The following is a 21,293-nucleotide window of genomic DNA, read 5'->3' on the forward strand; positions in this document are numbered from 1 at the left end:
TTTGACTGAAGAAAAGTTAAGTAACCAAAACAGGAATATCAAATAGTACAGTTATCTTTCACGCCATTTACTTCACAAAAAAAAGTAGGATTCAACATATGAAAAAGAAAATGAAAAAAAATTGAGTATGAGTTTTGTACTAAAGATGTGAGTCAAAATAATCAAATAAGACATGCTCAAATTGAGTCTATTGTAATAAAGTATAAGTTTTGCTAAGTGGTCAAGTTTGAAAGAACAATTTCAAAATATGGTGAACATACTGAATTCTAACTCTGAAAACATCAAACCATGCTAATCTATCATAATTGTAACCCCAACTGAGATTTCCTTGGATTAACTCAAAAATTCTCCATGGTACAAGCCACCGGATTCTGAAATTACATCTTATGTCTCAAGTATTTCAAAATTTAACTGCAGAAGTGATTTGTCAAGAAACTATTACACAGTAAAATCACCTGTCAAATTCCCATCAGACAATCACTATTAAACAAGAGTCCTCATCTTTCTTACATGCAATAAAGGAAGCAGTTCTCCTCCCCCAAGGGAGATTAAGGGGAGTAACATACCGATCTCAGTTAAAGTGAGATCTTGCATGGAATTATAAGTCCCAAGAGTCCACTTTCATGCACAACAAACAGATCTCTGTTTTAGTTTTCTGCACCAAATTGTGGCAAATTCACTAAATTAGTGCAAAAGAGACTCGGGGAGCTTGTACAAGTTATTCAAGTTTTATTAATTATGGTGCAAGTCCCTCTCCAATTTCTTTTTATTTCAATAAAATCCTAGTTAATTATTGGTTTCATATAACTTATCCTTTGCGTGGGTCTAAACACATGGGCAGCGTGCTTCGTACCACAACCGTCCAAATACATCACTATTTGCTTTTCTCTTTCAAAAACCTTTTTGATCTTCCTTGTTATTTTTCTTATAGTTTGCTAAACTAAATTCTAGTTGTTAAAGTCATCAAAAAAAAAATATCAAAAGCCAATTTCTTTGCCTCAAAAGAGAACTTCTGTGCCCTGGTATTCTTCTTTTGAAATTGATAAAAGTTAAAGTGATGATTGATAATTAATCTATTTTATATTACTTTATATGGATGTCAAATTTAGAACTTTTATCATTTTTATCCAATCTATCACTTTATAATTATAATATTGTGAAGGCAAGAGTATAAAAAGTTCGTGTAAATACTAATCTATACTCTACAGTTGCAATGAAAATATTAAAAACTTGAGGGTGTCAATCACCCCACTTGGTTTATATGGCTCTAGTAGTGCTTCCACAGATGAATCATCATACCAACTGGGGTTGGGCCAAGTGGTAAGCAGCTTGGTTCCGCTTAAGCAGGTCTCGGGTTCGAAACCTGGCGTATGCAGCTACCCTTGTTGGGAGACTCACCCACCACAGCCAGGTGTGCGACCCGGGTCGACCAACGGATTAGTCAGGGCAAAGCCCTGGATACCGTGGCAGGCAACCAAAAAAAAAAACAGATGAATCATCATGGATACACGCAAAACGGGTTCACAAAACCGGTAGCAGGTACGGAAATCATCAAAAGATGTAATTAAAGAGTTAGAGAGGGATATATAATTAAATTGCAAGGTTTTCTACTATCTCAACACCCAAGTTCAGTTGCACGTAACCAAAAAATTTGTACATGCAAAGACAATAAAGGAAGTTTAGAAAATTTTAATGAATTCTTATTGCAGTCATGGTGGAGAAAAAATTGTGATGAGGATGAAGAAACAGAATTTTTTGACTAGTCAAAGAAAGAAGAAATTATAGAATTTGTGGGTACACTTGAAGATAAAGAATTTGTGACTCAAGAATAAATCTCACATGTGATTGAGAAAGAAAGTAAAGACACTGATGAAATTAAAGATGTGATTGAAGATCATGGCGATGTAGAATTTTTTTATTTTGTCAAGGTTGATAAATTTTTTGAAGAGGAAAATCAAATGATAGAGTTGGTTGAGATCAATTGTAGAGTGGACACATTAATTGAAAATTGTGGTACTGCTAAAGTTGATACAGTTGTTAGTATGGAAAAATTAAAGCAAAATCATGGTGATGTTGAAAATCTTAGTTGTGGAAATTATTACTTTTTGCTGTTGGGAGATTTTCTTAGTGATGTGAAGAATTAAATTATAGAGTATGCAATTAGGTATGGGTGAACATGTTTGACTTTTTTCAGAGAAGTGATCAAACAAAGAAATTGTTCGAGAAGTATAAGTTTTGTCCACTACTACGCCTGAAAATGAAATTAAAGACCTATTGTAAATTGGTGTTTTATGTCGTTTATATTGTGACCGAGTTCTTCATGGAAATTCAACCTCGTGATGGCATTGGAGATGACAACATCAAGAGCTTGGTTTAAGAGGGGTAATGAAGGAAATTAAACAAGTTATCTTAGAATTTAGTTTCCTAATTGTTTTAGTTTCTTGTTTTGGTGTCCTATTGATTTAGTTTCCATATTAGTTTAGAAAATCTCAAGTCAGTTCCAAATAAGTTTTGATTTATAATTGTGTTTGTTTAGAAATTTTAGCAATCTATAAATACTATTAGAGTAGTAGATTATTATTTGAATAGTTGACTTGAATCTTGAAAGTAAGTTTGAGAGAAAGGTTCATATTTGAGATTTTGAGTTATCATGAGCGAAATGCTACAAATTGGTATTGTTATTATTGAGATTTGAGTTAATAAAATCATTGATTATTTGTTTGTGTGCTGATTCTACTCTTCTTTCCACATATTTTTAGATATGTTAAAATTGCTTCCGTCGTATGCGTGTTTTTTTTTGTGCCAACATCCCCTCCTCCGCTGCCCCCTCCATCACAACCACCACCACTGCGACCACTGCCACAACCACCCTTTCTGCCTTCTGTACCACTATTACCGCCACCTCCAACTGCGGCTTCTACAGTTGTTGCTCCCAAAATAGCGATTCCCCTATCTCCTGTGTGTCACACCCCATTTTTCGCGATGGAAAATAAAAGTTTATAAAAGATGTGATTTTTATTTAAAAATAAGTGAAAAAGACCTAGAATGGGACTTTAAAAAAATGCGACAGTTTGGGTCCAAAATTTAGTCTAAAAGGGTTTTTAAGAAAAAATAGGAGTCGCCACTTGATATTGAGTTTGGGTGTGCCAAGTCACCTCAAAAATAAAATAAAATAAACCCTTTTAGACAACTCCAAGTCTTTGAAAAACAAGAGAAAATGAATCCGAGAGTCACGGTTGAAGAAATGGAAGTCAAAGGTTCAATTAACTCAAATCTAAGACACCCTTTCAACCTAGTCTAAGTTAGTTGCGATATTTAGTCAAAATTTTCCTAATCTAACTCTTAAATTTATCACGTTTGGATGTTTCCTACATGGATGCAGTTCTAAATTTAGAAAATATCGAAAGAGACAAAATGTGCATTCAAGGGTTTAATCAATACCAATCGCATTAATTGCGAAATCCAAAATAATCCCTTGAAAGGGATCACGAGCATTCATGAATGAAATTCAAAGAAAAGAAAAGAAAATTTAAATTATATATCTAGATATAAGTAATCAAAGAATAGGGATGCATCATAATGGGTACGAGAGACAAAACTCGTGCCATAATTTTCTTATACAAGGATTAATGGAGTATTTAAACTAAAGAGTTATAATCACCCATATCCATGTTCAAAGAATAATTCTCCTAATATGAACAAGCAAATGCACTAACTTATTTTACAATTTCTTAAATGAAATGCAATTCTAAATGATATGATTAACACATATAGAGGGTAGGGGATAGAGGATAATATAATAGAAAATATCCTAAAAATAAAATATGCATGAAAATGTAATAGATATCATACAAAAGATGAATCTAATGCACGAACGATCTAAGTATCTAACGTTGGACTAGACCATTCCTAAAGAACCTTACTAGCGTTGGACTAGCAAGTGAGCGGAGGGAGAAACCACAACTAGCATTGGACTAGTGTGATTATGTCATGCATTCATAATACACAGTAAAACAAATAAGACATAAATTAAAACAAATAACACATAAAAGCACATAACACGTAACACGTAAACATAATATCTAGATGCAAAAATCCTAAGAAAGCAAGTAAACACATAAGCACACGAGCATGCGAACACATAAACAAACAAAAGCGAATAAAGACCTAACTATTACATTTGGAGCCCTAACTACAATCTAAAGGGGGGCAAGAGTAAAATAATACCCTAACTATTACAATTTGGCATTTGATTGCCTCTCAAATAATCATCAAAGTTAAATTAAATATATGAAACTTAAAACGAATAAAACAAATAACTAAAAGAAAATCACTCAAAACATGCAAATCCACACATAAAAACACATAAGAGAATATAAGAGAATTTAAAATAAAACAAGAAGATCCCTCCCTTAAAGTGGTAGCTAATTGGGTTTGGTTTTACCTATTTAACTATAAAATTAACAAAAATCATCAAGGCATCAATTTAATTAATAAATGAATCATAAAAAAAATGAAAATAAGCATGAAATCTATCAATTGAACACTTAAATGAAGTGTAATCAATAATTAAAGAAGAAAAGTAACTTCTATTTAAGAAAATCAAATCTATCAGGGATCTAATTGTAAAACTTAATAAAGTTTTGGTGGTCAAATTATAATTATTACAAAGATCCAAGGTCAAAAGTAAATAAAAATAAAGTTTAGGGACCTATTTGCAATTACATTAGGGACTACTTGAAAGAAATCTAAAGTATTTAGAGCCATAGAATAATTATTCAAAAGTACAGGAACTGTTCTGCAAATTCGTCACCAGATCACTTAAGCCAAATGGGCCATTGGGCCTATTCTCTTATTTATTTGGGTCGAAAAACCTCCCAACCCAACCGAAACCCAAAGCCAAAGGTGTGGGCCAATCAACCATTTTGACCCCAAAATAATCTAACAAACTGATGGGCTTAAATCCTCCAACTCAAGACAAACCCAAAGAACAAAATGCCTAACCCAATTCTAAATGACCCAAAACAACTAACCAAATCCAATTCCCCCTTTTTTTTTTTACCAAAACCCAACAAACTAATAGGTGAACTAAAAAATGTTAAAGTCTAATTTCATCCCAAAATTCACAATTAATTAACTAAAAAAAAAACTTAAAACATAGAAAAGAAGATTTAATCTTAAAAGGGGTAAAAGTGATTTATTTGCAAAAGTTTTTGGACCGTAGTGAAATTAGGCAAAAGTTGGGGGATCAAAAGTGAAATTTTTCAGAAAATTCATGCAAAGCTTCGATGAAGCTTTTTCTTCCTTCTGCAACGTTTCTGACCACAGATCTTTGTGCAATTTTCTTGCATGGCTGCTCGGTGACAGACCGCTACCGATTGCCAATCGCCAACAATTTTTTTCGATCACCAAAAATCACCAAAATATACATTCCCACATGATTTTTTGCGTAGATCCCATTTTTGAACTTAGTTTTTACAAACAATAAATAAAAAATGGCGAAATTGCCAAATTACAGTCACGATTTTTATTTTAAAACATACTACAATCACCACTAAAAATAGTAAAATTCATACCAAAACACTACTTGTGATTTCTACAATCCAACATGACCAAAATTAGCAGAATAATCCAATTTAATTCAACTCTTCATTTTTGGCATTTTTTTTTAAACAATTAACATTCATACACAAAAATTACTTCTCTGTCCATTAATCTAGTTTATGACGTTCCCAAATTTTTACTCATACAACAACAACAAAACTAGCAAAATAAAGCAACGAGCGAGCAACCACACATACATTCAATCTAGTTAATTATAAAAAAAAAGAAAAGCAGGAAAAAGGGAAAAGAAATACCTAAATGAAGAGATTGATCCCTTGGCCAAAGTTTTTTTTTGGAGAAATTGCCAAGTTCCAATAGCCTAACCGATACCTGCTGGAATTCTTTTTGTTGAAGTCCTCTCTGTTGGTGTGTGTTGTTCTGGTTGAGAGCAAATAGAGAGCCAAGAATGTCTTCCTTTTTTCTTCTTGCGTCTTTTCTGTCCAAGTTCCCAGCCGAGAGAGAATTGAGAGGGAGTGTTATTTTTTTCGTCCCCTCTGCTCAAGAGAGAGCCCGAGAGTGAGTAAGGGAGAGAGTTTTTTTTCTGTTTTCTGTTGAGTGCTCCAATCGAAAGAGAGACCAAGGACCTCTTCTGCAAAAACTCTTAGCCCCTCCCTTCTTCGTCCGTTGTCTTTCTTTTTCTTTTGCTTTGGCTTTCTTTTTGGTCAAAAGTGGGAGGTCATCATGATGCCTTCCACTTTTGACCAAAAAAAAAGTCAAAACAAAAGAAAAGGAAAGGCAACGGACGGACAGATTGAAGAGGAAAAAGAAAAATTTTGCAGAGAGGCCCTCACTCTCTCAACTCTCTCGGCTTCCAGACGACAGAATAAAACGCAGAAGAAGAAGAAAAAATTGCTTCTGGCTCCTTTTCTCCCACAATTCACTCTCTCCCTCTCTCGATTTCCAGAGAGCAAAAGAAGCATAGGAAAGCAAAAGAAAAACATTCTCCTCTATCCCAATATTTATCCAAACACATTTTGCACACAACAAAAACGGAGGCAGCAACCGGTTGGATTGGAGCTTGGGAATTTCATCAAAAATTTTAACAAGGGACTAATACTCTAATTGAGGTATCTCCCTTCATTTTTTATTTCTTTTTCGAGCCTTTTCTTTGTTTTTTAATTAGTTATATTGTAAGCAGATGTAATTGTTAATTTGTGTTTTTCTTTCGCTGTTATTATTATTATTATTATTATTATTATTATTATTTATTTTAGGACTGTTTTGATTTAATTTTATCATATTTGTTTTTGGTTTTATTGATTTCAGTTCATAATTATGTTGTAAAAATCGCAAGGAATGTTGTAGTATAAATTTTATGGTTTTTGGTAAAAATAGCTCTATTTGAATCCCCTATTTTTGGAGTGTTTTTCAAATACAATAAAAATTTTTAAAAAGTACTCTAAAAGGTAATCTAAAAATTAGTTTAAATTTTTTAAAATTTTAAAAAATATCTCAAAATATATTCTATAAACTTTTCTACTCTTAAATATTCCAAAATATTTCAAAATATATTCAGTAGAGTTTTTCAAAAACACCCCCCAAAAACAGCTAATCCAAACAAAGAGTCTTTTAAAAAAAAATAAAAACTGGTCTGTCTTTTGGCGTTTTGGATACTTTCGAGTCTTTTTTTGTAAAAAATAATTCCAGAAATGGAATCTACGCGAAAAATTGAGTGGGGATGTATATTTTGGTACTTTTTTACAACCAAAAAATCGTCGGCAATTGGCGACCGGTAGCGATCCGTCACTAAGCAGCCATTGCCACTGGCAAGAAAGTTGCAGAAAGAACTGTGGCCAAAAAACGTTCATTTAATTTTATCATATTTGTTTTTGGTTTTATTGATTTCAGTTCATAATTATGTTATAAAAATCACAAGGAGTGTAGTAGTATAAATTTTATGATTTTTGTAAAAATTTGAGTCTTTAAAAAAAAATAAAAATTGGTCTGTCTTTTGGCGTTTTGGATACATTCGGGTCTTTTTTGTAAAAAATAATTTTGGAAATGGAATCTACGCGAAGATTCGAGTGGAGGTATATATTTTGGTAATTTTTTACAACCGAAAAATCGTCGGCAATTGGCGATTGGTAGCGGTCTGTCACCGAGCAGCCATTGCCACTGGCAAGAAAGTTGCTGAAAGAACTGCGGCCAAAAAACGTTGCAGAAGGAAGAAAAAGTTTCATCGAAGCTTTGCATGAATTTTCTTTAAAATTTCACTTTTGGTCCCTCAACTTTTGCTTAATTACACTGTGTCTCACAAATCGAAAAATCAATCATTTCTACCCTTTGATTTTATTTTTTTTAATGTTTTAAGTGTATTTTTATTTTTATTTAGTTAATTATTCCTGAATTTGAGGGTGTCATTATATCTTAATATTTTTAGGATTTATTATCTTATGTGTTTGGTAAATAAGTTTAAATTTTGGGTTAAGGGTTATTTTGATAATGGATTTGGGTTATTTTGATAATGGATTTGGGTTTAGAGGCCTAAAGCCCACAACTTTGCATGAGCTCGATTGGTGAAAATATGGGCTAGCCTGCTGATTTTTATTGGAGTTTGGGTTGGACCTGTTTGGATAAAATATGGGCTGGCCTGTATATTTTTCCTTGGGCCTTTGTGCGAGTCTGATGGCCTTTGGCCCAAATAATAATAGGAGTGGTCCAGTGGTCCAATTTGCAATTTGCACAACAATTCCTATACTTTTAATAATTATATTATGACCCTAAATAACTTTAGAATTCTTTCAATTAGATCTCTAATTTAATTGCAAATAGGTATGTAAACTTTATTTTTCTTTAATTTTGACCTTAAATCTTTGTAATAATTATAATTTAACCCCAAAAACTTTATTAATTTTTGCAATTAGGTCCCTAATAGATTTGATTTTTCTTAAATAGAAGTTACTTTTCTTCTTTAATTATTGATTACGCTTCATTTAAGTGTTCAATTGATAAGTTTCATGATTATTTTCATTTTTTTTATGATTCATTTATTAATTAAATTGGTGCTTTGATGATTTTCGTTAATTTTGGAGTTAAATAGGTAAAACCATACCCAATTAGCTACTACTTCAAGGGAGGTATCTTCTGGTTTTATTTTAAATTCTTTTATGTGCTTTTATGTGTTTTTATGTGTGAATTTGCATGTTCTGAGTAATTTTCTTTTAGTTATTTATTTTATTCGTTTTAAATTTCATATATTTAATTTAATTCTGATGATTATTTGAGAGACAATTGAATGTCAAGTTGTAATAGTTAAATTATTATTTTATTTTATTCTTTACCCCTTTAGATTGTGGTTAAGGCCCCCGAATGTAATACTTAGGTTTTTCGTTGTTTTTATTCGTTTGTGTGTTTGCATGTTTGTGTGTTTACATGTTTTCTTGCTTTCCTTAGGGCCTTTGCATCTAGATATCATGTTTATGTGCTATATGTGATTTATGTGTTTATTTACTTTTATTATGTTTTATATCATTTATTTGATTATAATAAATGCATGACGTCACCACACTAGTCTAACGCTAATTGTGACTTCTCGTTTCGTTTACTTGTTAGTCCAATGCTAGTAAGGATTTTTAGAAATGGGCTAGTCCAATACTAGAGCCTTAGGTTGTTCTTGCGTTAGATTTATTTTGTGTGATATTCATTACATTTTCATACATATTTTATTTTTTAGGATTTTTTTCATTTGTTTGATATTTCCTATTATTATATTTCTCATTTGTGTTTATCATGTCATTTAGAATTGCATCTCATTTAAGTTAGTTCATTTGCTTGTCTATGTTAGGAGAATTATTCGTCAAACATGGGAAATGAGTGATTATAACTTTTTAGTTTAAATACCCCATTAATCCTTGTATAAGAAAAATATGTCACGACTTTTTGTCTCCCGTACATCTTATGTTTCATTCCTATTTTTTGGCCACTTATATTTATATATATAATATAATTTCTTTTAAGTTAGTTCATTTGCTTGTCTATGTTAGGAGAATTATTCGTCAAACATGGGAAATGAGTGATTATAACTTTTTAGTTTAAATACCCCATTAATCCTTGTATAAGAAAAATATGTCACGACTTTTTGTCTCCCGTACATCTTATGTTTCATTCCTATTTTTTGGCCACTTATATTTATATATATAATATAATTTTCTTTTCTTTTTAATTTCATTCATGCATGCTCGTGACCCCTTCAAGAAATTATTTTGACCATCGCAATCAATGCGATTGGTATCAATTAAACCCTTGAATGGATATTTTGTCCCTTTTGATATTTTATAAATTTAGATTTGCATCCATGCAGAATACATCCAAACGTGATAAAATTAAGGGTTAGATTAAGAAAATTTTTTACTAAACCTCGCAACTAACTTATACTAGGTTGAAAGGGTACCTTAGATTTGAGTTAATCGAACATTTGCCTTCGCTTTCTTCAACCGTAACTCCCGAACTCATTTTCTCTTGTTTTTCAAAGACCTGGAGTTGTCGAAAAGGGTTTTATTTTATTTTATTTGTTTTTGTCAAAAAACACTTTTGGGGTGACTCGGTACACTCGAACTCAATATCAAGCGGCGACTTCTCTTTTTTCTTAAAAACCCTTTTAGACTAAATTTTTGAACCCAAACTGTCGTATTTTTTAAAGTCCCATTTTAGGTACTTTTCGCATATTCTTTTCACTTATTTTAAGTAAAATCACATCTTTTGTAAATACCTTTTATTTTCCATCACGAAAAAATGGGGGCAACAGTTTAGCAATTCCACTGGGGATCGGCCATATTTGCAATTAAAATAAGGATCTAATTGAAAAAATCTAAAGTATTTAGAATCACAGAACAATTATTAAAAAATACAGGGATTGTTCTGCAAATTCGTCACCAGATCACTTATGGAATTGGGCCCCTGGGCCGTTCTTTATTTCTTCTTCGGGCTAAAATCAACTCAGCCCAATTAAAGTCCAATGGAAAATCAGCAGGCCAGCCCACTTTTATTTACCAATTAAACTCAATCAAATTAATCAAAACCCAATCCAAAAATCCAACCCAAAGTGTTGGATTTTCACCTCCTAAACCCAAGTCAAAAACTCAGAAAATAAGCCAACAATCCATTTCTAAAAACTCAAGCAAAATAGGCGCAAGATTTTTATATCAAATTCCAACCAAACAAACCTCAATCCGACCTTCCAACTATTTTTACTAAACCCAATAATATAAAAATTTACTAAAATTTATTAAGAACTGATTATACTCTAAATCCCAGAAATTATTTGCTCAAAATTGGATTTGAAATATGAAAAAAAGGATTAGATCTCAATGGGGGCAGAAATGGTTCGATTGTAAAAGTTTTCGAGTCATAGTGAAATTATATAAAAGTTGAAGGACAAAAATAAAATTTAAAAAAGAAAACTCATGCAAATCAGAATCGAAGCGTTTTTCTTCTTTTTTTTCTGCAATTTCAGAAACTTCATCAGCTGACAGCCATAGTTGCCAGCGGTGACAGATGACCACCAGTTGTTGATCACCGGCGAATTTTCAATCATCAAAAATTATCAAAATACACATCCCCACTCGATTTTTTGTATACATTCCATTTTCGAAGTTATTTTTTACAAAAAAAGCCCGAAGGTGGCCAAAAAGCAAAAGACAGATCAGTTTTTATTTTTTCAAAACACCGTATCTTTCACTAAAAATTATGAAAATTATACCATAACACTCCTTACAACTTCTACAATACAACTATGCTTTTAATTTGACAAGAAAACAGCATAAGAGGGCTAAAATAAAGCAAAACAGTCCCCTAAAATTTGTTTTTTCTATTTTGACATTTTTTCAAACATTTAGCATGCTTATACAAATTTTATTTCTTTTCCCCTTAATCTGGTTCATAACTTGTCTAACAACACAATAATAATAAGATCAGCAAGAGAAAAAAAACACAAGCAGCCAAACATACATTTAATCTAATTAATTACATTTAATCTAATTAATTAAGAAAAAAGAAAAAACTGGAAAAATAAAAGAAAGAAATACCTCAACAAAATTTGTATTCTCTAGGCTGAAGTTTTGATGCAATTTCTAGCTCCAATTGTGCAGTTGCCGCCTCCCTTTTTGTTGTGCAAGTGTGTTGAATTTTTTTGGGAAGAGAGGAGGGAGCTTTTTTTTTTCTTCTTCTCCTACATTTTCTTCTGTCGTCTGGAAGTCGAGAGAGTTGAGAGAGTGAGGGTCTCTCTGCAAAATTGTCTCCTTCTTCTGTCCGTTGAGCCAGCCGAGAGAGGGAGAGAGAGTTTTTCTCTTGCTGTCTTCTCTGTTTCTTTTGCTCTCTGGAAGTCGAGAGAGGGAGAGAAGGTGCCGAGAGGGAGAAGGAATTTTTTTCTTTTTGCTCTGCTTCTATCCGTTGAGAGCCAGGACCTCTTCTGCAAAATTTCTTAGCTTGTATCCTTTGGTCAAAAAATGGGAGGCATCGTGATGGTCACCCTCATGATGATGATGTCTGGTGGTCATCATGATCCACCTTTTTTTTAAACAAAAAACTGATTTTTGTTTTTCCTTTTTTGTTTTCCTTTTTTTCCTAAAATAAACCTACAATATAAGAAAAATGCACATTAAAATGCAAGAAAATAAATAAGTCATTACATAAAAAATAATCAAGAAAATATTAAAATTTGATAAAAATTTGGTGTCTACAGTGGAGACATCATGATGACAGTGATCATCATGATACCACCACTTAATTTTTTTTTTTTAGGAAAAATAAATTCAAAATTTATTTTCCTTTTACTTTTTTCCCAAAACAAACCAACAAAAAATAAGAAAATTACACATTAGAATGCAAAAAAATAAATAATTCATTACATAAAAAATAATCAAGAAAATATTAAAATTTGACAAAAATTTTGATGTCTACGCCTTGGTCGTGGCACTAGTCCTAGCAGTTTGACTCTTCTCAACATCATAAATCGAAGTTGGCCAAGGAGCACTCTTCCTAGCCTGTGATGTTGCTGGAAGCTGCTTCTTTTTACGTCCAATATTGCATAAACAACACAAGAATAGAACTCCAGGAGCTACAGAGCCTAAAACAATGAGAACTATGGCATAAGTTTTCATCTTGATTCACAATATGACTTGAACTCTTAGCTGAGACTTCACTATAATGCTCATCATGTAAAATGCAAGGAAGTTCACAATTTTCATTTAGTTAATAGCCTTGGAATATGCTGAAAGTTCTGTTAGTATTAAACTTTTGTTACGTCATGGACTCCATTAATTTGTCCTTCATTCTTGAGGTATTTAAAATAGTTGACAATATTTTTATTTGTTGAGGACTTCTTCAAAAGCTAGCATAAAAGAATAAAAGATTGGGCAATTTTATATTAAGTCCAAAAGAGAACTATGATTCAAAATATATGTAGCTAGGATGTCTATCTCCGATTGGGTTAAATAATTACAATTTAGAAGATATAATTTGGCAGTGAATGTATTTTTTTCTGCCAACTTAAAAGGTTAAACCATGTTCATCCCATGTCAAACATTCTTCAGTTTAACCCCCCAAAAGGAATTCTTTCAGTTTAGAAATTAGAAGTCTTTTATATGCATTTGACATCATAAATTGGAATTTTTTTGGGGCAAAATACACCTTATCTCCTTGTGATTTAGTGATTTTTCACATAATCCCGCTATAATTTTAAAAACTATGCATAACTCTCTCATAGTTTTGATTAAAATATCAAAGTGATGAAAATGATCCTCTATAACGGAATCCATAAAAATGTCGAGATTATCCTTATTTAAAAACCAAAATGTTTGAAGTGATCAAAATATATACACATAATATGCATAGCACTTTAAACCCTTATGATATTGTGTTTTACTACATAACATACTTATGGTTTAGTGCTTTACCACATAACCCTATTACGGTATATATAACCCCCTATGATTAATAAAATCATTTTCAACTTTAAATAGAGATATTTTTTATATTTTATTTGACTCCATTATGGAATGCAAATCTCGTAACTTTGATACTTTAGTTTAAATCATGAGGGGTTATGTATAATTTTAGTCCAAACTCTAGAGGAATTATGTGAAAAAAATACTAAACTATAAGCAATAAAGCGTAGAAGATATTTTGTGGAAGATATTTCAAAAATGGAGCAATTATGAAAGAGTTTGTCTAACGAATTAAGATGGAATTTATGTGTCAACATTTTGGAAAGGGTAAAATACACGAAATGAAGCTTTGTATGAGACATAGGAGAAAATACTATGCACCTTTTGGCATAAGACACAAATTAAGTAGCACAATATAAATATCAAAATTCTCATAGAGATAGGATGGGCGTTAAACATCGAATAAAAGACAATAGACGTAAATCAGATCATGGCTGGGGAAGAAGCCAGAAACTAGCAACTTCTTCCAACGAAAACTTATGTGAATTCTTTTTTTTGCGTTTACTCTCCAAGTTGAAGATTCCCATATCATGACCACCACTCAAGAGGACTCCTGTCTATTTTTTCCCACCAATCATCGGTAAAATAAATCGAGTTCTTTTCACAGCATGAAAGATCTTTTGCTGAAAATGACACAGATTGATTAGCACCCACAAATATCACTTGATCACCTATATTGTTCATTGTCTATCTTGAGGAAATTCTTAATATTTGGAAATTTCTTAAATCATCATAGCAACTAAAAAATTTTCTTGCCATGTGTATGATGAATTGCCATACACATAAACTGAAAATCTTTAGAGATCAATTGTGTTAATTCATGATTTTTTATTGTTAGAATGCATAATGATAACTCTTCCGGATATCAACTATTAACTAACCTTGATATTAATTCTAATGCTAATTATGACTTACATCCTCTGTAATAGGTCAAAACATGTGAGACTTTTTTTTTTTTTCATTTCTCTTTTCCTTTAATGTGGAACATTTATTGTTCACATTAAATTATGATCATTATTAGCGACAAAGTTTAAGCATGATTAGTTTTCTATATTTAAGGTCCACATGGCAGCAAATATATTAACAAGGGAATAAATATTGAAATTGCATTAGTTTGGAAATATTTTTTAAGAGGAAGATCATAATGTTAATAAGCTCCAAGTGTTACATTTTATCAAATGCAAGGTTAAACTAGTCAAATGATGAGACCACTAATGAGCAAAAAGAGCCAACATGGATTATTGCTTACTCACAATGGTACAAGCTGGTGATGAAGTAGAACCACAAGTTCTCTAAGCACTATTCTAGTTTAGTCCATTGAAAAAAATCCACCTTGAAATTTACTCAAGTTCAGATCTAGGTTGGCATTATTGTCCATGAAATTTACCATGAAATCTACCATGAAAAGCCTGAATTTCTCAACTCATTTTATAACCCTCCACAAAATATATGCAGATATGGTTGGCATTGTTGTCCATGTTCATCCCCCAACCAATAGAGGAAGATCTCCTAGTAGAGACATCATATTAGTTTATCAAAGTTAAATTAAATTTTAAAAACAGCAACTATTATTGATGCACAACCAATTGAAAGATTTATCTGATAGAAAATTACTATCAGCTCCATGGCAATAATTCTGAGTCACTAGGAAAAGCATGCAATTGATGAAGAACAAACAATAGCAGAAATGGTTCACAGGCAACCAATTATCGTTGCTATAAGAGTCAAAGCAACATTTTTCTTTTGCAGCAAGCACTCCATCTTACTCTTTACTTCAATACTCAACATATTAAATTTCATACATTAGACTACTAACAAATTTAATCTTCGTTTTTTAATTCTGAACACCAAGTTTGCTACTGCATCCATGTGAATCAATGATGGAACCAAGGGGGCTGAGGGGGCCATGAGCCCCCTGAGTTCTGAAAATTTTAACCCATAGTGTATAAATATATGTGTAAAATAAAATTGCCCCCCCTCTCTCTAATTTTTTATAATTTTAGTTTATATTATGAGAGTTTATCTATATGAATTAGCCACCTTTGAATTAATTTTTTCTTCAAAAAAAGTTATTTATTTTTTATTGTGCTAGTTATTTGACTTTCAAAAAAATAAACATATAATTTGATGATTCACAGTATATTGACCCAATTTGATATAATATAATAAAAAGACACCAATTCATAATTATCAATTGGCTAAGATAAAAATAATTACTTTATTGGCTCATATACAAATATACAACCTAACCCAATTGATTAAACTTCCTGTATCACTTCAATTATAGAACGGATATTTTCAATTATGAAGATAATCAAGACAAATTTCCAAAATAAGATGGAAGATAATTTTTTGAATGATTGCCTAACTGTGTATATAGAAAATGAAGTTGTTGGAAAATTTAGCACTGATTCATTCATAGATGAATTTAGTTCTATGAAAGAATATAAACTCAATTTACTTTTAAGAAAAGATGTTGAAATTTCAAAGTATGTTAACATAACTTTTATTTTTTTTAATTGAAAATAGTTACATATATATATGTATATGTATACATATATATATAATTAATCTTTTATATACTGACAGTGTATACACTATCATCATTTGATACATGACAACTCATCCAAATTTAAATTTGAATTTCAAATTTATATGTTATGCATCCAACTATGATAGTGTATACACTGTCAGTGTATATAAGATTTACTTATACACACACACTCACACACACACACACACATAATATGCAATTTGGGTGGTTTGTGATGTTACAAAATATTTAATTAAAATTTATTTCTTGTCTTAATTTTCATTATGATTCGCTGCATATTTATCAAATAGACATACCTTTATAATTAAAGTTAATATTTGATATTTTTAGATGTCATATATTTAAATATATGGAAATTATTTTGAAAAGAACATATTAAAATAATTTTGTTAGAAAAAATTTTGGCCCCCCCACAAAAAAAAAAAAAAAAAAACCTAGCTCCGTCACTGAATTGTGAATCATCCAATTTGAGAAGCGACTCCACTGAGAGCATGGTAAGCACACAAGTATTAAACCCATACATCACATACTAAACAATAGTAATGATAAAACATGCCTATATTAACAATGTTTCATTTTCAAAATCAACAGCACAGTACAGAATCAAAGCGAAATAATTCAAGTTATCCCCAGGTTTCCAAAAAACAAAAAAAAAAAAAAATGCCACAAATTAGTAATTATCTCAATACAATTGTGTCTTCAAATTAAACACATAATATATGTTTGGTCTCTTTACTCTCAAGCCCAGGTTAATAGTGGAAATTGATGATTGGAATGGAGTAATTACTCTTGATTTATATGGAGATGATGCACAAGAACTTTTTCCTCCTTCACCAATCTGAAGACCCAACAACCATACACTCGAAATGAAAACTGCAATAAAACAACAAAAACCTAACCCAATTGTATACCTATAAACTAATATTCCACAAAAATAATAAAAAATCGAACGAAGCAGAACGAATCTCATGCCATCAAGCTTAAAAGTCAGATTTTTCAAGCTATAAACAGTTAAAAATTCAGGCTGCAATTTGTAACCTTTCATACAGAGCACTGCAGAAAACTTCTCTCGCACCATTTTGACACATTTGAAAAGTATAACTGAGTCACAAAAATAAGGACAGTCGTTCCCAATTAGCCATAGTGTACATATGAGCAACTATTTGAAAATAGTTTTTGTTCGGTAATTACAATGAATATAGTAGTCTTCAATGCAAAACCGGAACAGCTAGTGGATGGCATTAAGAGTTAAAATAAGGTGGAAATACACCTTCCATATTTAAAACTAAAAATGGTCTTTAAACAAATTTAGAGGCCAAAAGTGATACTAAGAAAAGTTCAAAGAAAATAAGTATTAGATATCTAGTCCTAGGGCAAAAAGTTCCCCAAGAAAAGTAAAGACCTTTTCAAAAATTTTCCATTAAGAATACAAATTTCTTCCAATATACTCTTTAGGCAAATGTGGTCACCAATGATATCAAGGACCTAATCCTTTTTGTATTAGATCATCCTTTTTATCAGAATATATCACGTATTGTTTGATACACAATGTCGTGTGGTGGTTAAGTAAGACCATAGTAAGATTTTGCCATGTCCTGAAATTCAATGACAGATTGCCATGTAAGAGGTGTATAGTATACAAAGTTGCACCTTGCTAGATGTGACAAAATGGGCAGGATGGACGGGATTTGCTTGGATTTGAGAGGGAATCAAGGATTTGGCTCCAACCTTACCCATATGTGTTTTGGGACTAACTTGGACGAGATCACTTTGAGATGGGTTTAGATTGATCCCGCCCAATAGTCAAATCTATTTTCTACATATTTTTTTTCCTTTAATTCATTTTTTATTTTTTTAAATAACTTCAATATTTTTTATTTATTAAATCTCTTTTAGTCTTATTATGAATTTATATTTTCATGAATTCATTTTTCACTCTAGAATGATCAACAGTTATTTCAAAAAGACATAACATTTTGATAAGAATGAACATATCTTCTTCCTGGACAAAACCAAAAGAATGAACGTTTGGGTGTATTCACCCACAACATCCAGAATGAACCCAGTCATAACTCCAGCCACAACATCCAATCTCCAGTGCTCAAATGCTCTGCTACTTGTAATCCAGGATTTCAGTATCCTCGTAGACCTGCCAGAACAAAATGAACTTCAAACACAATAAGAGAGATATGCATAAAGGAAAACCATATATTGCAGCAAAGCATAGTTAAGAAGAGCCTGAAGTACAAATTATAAGAAAGGAAGTGACTTTCTAAGAGACTGGGAAGAACATTGTCTGGTCTTGCCACCAAGGACTGGAAACAAGATTTTTTAACACCAAATTCATTCTTACTGACATTCTTAAAATTTCCAAAATTTGATACAAAAGAAATTCACATTAAATGTTGAATAAATCTGGCACAGAAACGAAGAAGTTGATTAAAAATTGATAACAGGGTTGCATATAGAAATCTATGTAGATAGTTCAACAATTGCATTGATAACAGGGTTGCATATAGAAAATTTCGATGGTGCGTGTGGAGATGCCAAGTCACAATTTTTAATTTCATCACAAAGCATCAAAGATTTGCTATTCATCTTGATGACTCATATTTTGACTTCCAAATACATACATACATTGGATCCGCCATGTTGGGGAACCACAAGAACAAAGTCAACTACAGAGGGTAATAATATTAGAGGTATGAATTGAAATCCTAATCTTCACTTCTTCCTCGTCAATTTCAGAAATCTGAACTAATTTTGATGTTGATGAAGCTTGAACCGAATCAATAAATAGTCTTGAAGGGCTTGTAAACTTTGAGATCAGTAACAACTCCAGCAAATGAACCGACTGCAGCAGCCACAGAAATGATCAAGCAAGCCAAGCTCAGGATTTGTAGGCAGAGCCATCTGGTGCTCCACTTTGGTATCTTCTTTTGAACTATGTACATTTCCACGGGGAAGTAAACTGTGAGGGGCCAAAATCCAAATGCTCCAAGAATTCCAACCACATCATTGAAGAATGGCATAAGCATGGAAATGACCGTGGTGATTACGACAAAAATTGTTCGCCAAACCAACCTGAAAAGGTTGAGCTTGTATGGCTTGAATCCAGGAATTGGGATTTCGATTTCCTTGGTGATGAATTGGCTTTCTGGGAACCGGTTTCCGGCAGTTTTTTCGATGAAGGCGAAAAGGTGTTGGCAGTAGACTTGGTATGCACCAACTAGATGCACAACAATTGCAATATTTGCAATATCAAGAAGCCAGTATGGGTTGTGGAAGCCAAATCCCGTTAAAAGATTGCCAGGAGCAAGCTCTCCAAAAGCAGCATGTGACATGTAGAAAAATGTGGTAACTGCCACACTTAATAGAGTTGCCTTGTTCATTGTCTTGTATTCTGATGATGGGCCTCTGATTGTATCCTGCAATAAATACACACCCAAAAAAAAAAAAATTTTAATCTATTCTTTAAGATTGAGCCAAGAAAAGGGCAAAAAAGAAAAAAGGAAAAAAAAATTAGTCCAATGGGGATGATGACTTGGAAATGAAAAATTACCTGAATTTCAATAAGGGTGAGGGAGTAAGAGTAGGCAAAAGCAATTGCTCCAAGTGCTTGGAAGCTTCTCCATATCTTATCAGTTTGAGTAACAGTACCACTGCTTATTCCTGTGAGGCTTCCCCTGAATTTGCCAGTTTCTGCAAAGCATTAAACAGAAATACAGGTAAGTACTTTATCATTTATTGCTAACATTTAGTCAATAAACAATTAGCATAACATAAAGCAAGATTCTTTGCACTTTATCTACCTGCAACTTTGGCAATCCCAAGGCCAAGACCAATTGTTGAGTAGGTGAAGGACATTACTGCAGCAACAATTGAAAGCCACCATATCTGATCAAAATCTGGAATCTGGGAAAACAGGATTTCCACAACCCCAAAAATGATCATGTAAGGAGTGCTTGATACTTTGCAATGGTCTTTTCCTCCACTTGAATGAAAGCACTTGGATTCTTTGATAGCCCTGTTATCAGAAATCAAATTCGTCAACATCTATAAAAAGGAAAAATTAGAAGTAAAAAAAAAAAAACCAATACTTGAGTTTGAACTCACGTCATGCTAATAGAAGCTGCAATGGTATAACCTACGGCAACTCCAAAAAGATTCAGATACTGAATTGCCCCACAAACTTTTACCTGGAACCCACCTGAAATATGAAATTAGACGAGGTAAAGATTAGTCTAATACAACTTTTGCAAGACAGAAAGTTGGAACCATTCAAAAGCCTTAAATCAGCAAACAAAAGAAACAAAAAGAAAAGTAAATTACCAAGAATTTCTCTGACTGCATCCATGTAAGTGTAGTTTCTTTTGCCGGTATCAGGATCCCCTGACCGGTAACAGGCCGCGAGAAGAACAGAAGTATAGTGTGTCACAAAGGCGAACAAGAACATCACAGTTGGACCGGCAATCCATCCCAGCTGCGCAGTTGCCCAAGCCAAAGACAGTACTCCAGAGCCAATCACAGCTGTTATTATGTGAGCACTTGCAGTCCAAACACTCCCTAATAATAGCCAAAGGAGAAAGAACAGAACTGTCAGCAACAAGTTACACCCAGTTCACACACTAAAATACAGGAAAAAATTTCACTGATTTGGGGGAAGTACCAGTTCTTTTTAGCTTGCCATCATCATCAAAGCAATTGGAACCACCCTGTGGTGGCACATTGACTGAGACATCAAAGACTTGGTGATGGTTCTGAGGACCTTGTTCTGGGGCTGCGCTTTCCACCATCTTTTGTACTCAAGAAACCGAAACCCAAATGAGTTTCGTGATAAATTGATGGATGAAACGACAAAGAAAGGCATAAGCTTCCGCTCTGTATTAATTTCTTGCACAAAATCTGCATATTTCTTCTAACTAAGGACCGTTGCTAACTGTATTTTTAAGTACTTAATACTACTGACAAAGGAATGATACGCTTCTCAAGAGTCAAAAGCAATGATGTGGGATTGGACTAAAAGTCTCAGCAGAGTAGACTAGAATTGGCCTAACTCAAACTCAAAGACGAGAAAATTGGAGGAGCTGTTCTGGGATGGGAGGATGCATTTATGAAGATGCTAGCAGAGGTTTATATAAGAGGGGAAGAAGGGGTGAAGTTGTTAAAATTATGCCATAGTTGCCACATGT

The 21,293-nt window shown here is 32.5% G+C and overlaps 1 protein-coding gene across 1 annotated transcript; it reads right to left on the reverse strand.

Annotated features, from left to right (window-relative positions):
* Window positions 1–18,765: 18,765 nt before the first annotated feature.
* LOC113749797 (amino acid permease 3-like) lies at window positions 18,766–21,078 on the reverse strand. The gene is made up of 6 exons (XM_027293649.1): window positions 20,771–21,078; window positions 20,434–20,667; window positions 20,218–20,311; window positions 19,914–20,128; window positions 19,664–19,803; window positions 18,766–19,529 (listed from the first exon to the last, which is right to left on the reverse strand). The coding sequence occupies exons 1-6, from the start codon at window positions 20,895–20,897 to the stop codon at window positions 18,891–18,893; spliced, it is 1,449 nt and encodes a 482-aa protein (XP_027149450.1). The 5' UTR covers window positions 20,898–21,078; the 3' UTR covers window positions 18,766–18,890.
* Window positions 21,079–21,293: the final 215 nt, after the last annotated feature.

The sequence above is a fragment of the Coffea eugenioides genome, chromosome 10, assembly GCF_003713205.1.
Source record: "Coffea eugenioides isolate CCC68of chromosome 10, Ceug_1.0, whole genome shotgun sequence".
NCBI lineage: Eukaryota > Viridiplantae > Streptophyta > Magnoliopsida > Gentianales > Rubiaceae > Coffea > Coffea eugenioides.